The sequence below is a fragment of the Tupaia chinensis genome, unplaced genomic scaffold (genome assembly GCF_000334495.1).
Source record: "Tupaia chinensis unplaced genomic scaffold, TupChi_1.0 Scaffold000037_4, whole genome shotgun sequence".
NCBI classification, from domain to species: domain Eukaryota; kingdom Metazoa; phylum Chordata; class Mammalia; order Scandentia; family Tupaiidae; genus Tupaia; species Tupaia belangeri.
The window spans coordinates 1063287-1063998 of NW_006159487.1; the positions used below are offsets into that span (position 1 = coordinate 1063287).

The 712-nt window shown below is 72.6% G+C and overlaps 1 protein-coding gene across 1 annotated transcript in view; it reads left to right on the top strand.

Moving 5' to 3' along the window:
* Positions 1-712, top strand: part of VSIG10L2 (V-set and immunoglobulin domain containing 10 like 2) — a 23173-nt gene that overhangs the window by 14851 nt on the left and 7610 nt on the right. Inside the window, 2 exon segments of the mRNA XM_027772704.1 lie at positions 1-136; positions 364-660. The exon segment at positions 1-136 is cut by the window's left edge and continues 113 nt beyond it. Of these exon segments, the coding sequence (XP_027628505.1) occupies positions 1-136; positions 364-660 (433 nt within the window).

Here is a 712-nt window from a genome sequence, read left to right on the forward strand (position 1 = left end):
GAGCTGCAGCCTGATGGTGCCCAGCTGCGTCTCGGCGTCCGAGCCGCCGACCCCTCACACCACACGGGCACCTACCAGTGCGAGGCCCGCAATGCCGTGGGCAGCCACCGCCACAGTGTGCAGCTGGAGGTGCTGCGTGAGTGGGCCGGGCGCAGGGATGCGGGAGGGGCACTCGGAGCCTCTGCCCCAAAACGTGGACCTGGGAGCCCCCGCAGCAGGTGGGCCCTGGGCAGGTCTCACCGGCCGCCACCCGGACGTGGGAGTAGACCCAGCCAGCACGACAGGTGGAACTGCCGCCCCAGGAAGGGCCCTCCCAGCAGGCATGCAGGGCGGGCGGTGCCCTGACAGGCCGCCCTCCCTCAGGGCACCCAGCTCCTCCCAACGTCACCATCCGCCGTCTGGTCTATGCCCCACACCGGAGGGAGGTGCAGCTGCGCTGGGCCGTCCAGGGCCCCGGGAACCTGACAGCCTTCCTGGTGCAGCGGAGGGCCAGCAGCCCAGGCCCAGGAGCTGAGGTGTGGGAGACAGCGGCCAGTGACATCGAGCCAGAGAGCCGGGGCCGGCGGCTGGGGGGCCTGGACCCCGGGGTCCTGTACGCCTTCCGCATGCTGGCTCTCAACCACCGCACGGCTGGCCACCCCTCCGAGGTGCAGACTCCAGGTGCTGGGCTAGCCAGTGGCCTCGGCCGTCCTCCAGGGCGGGCGGGCCCCCC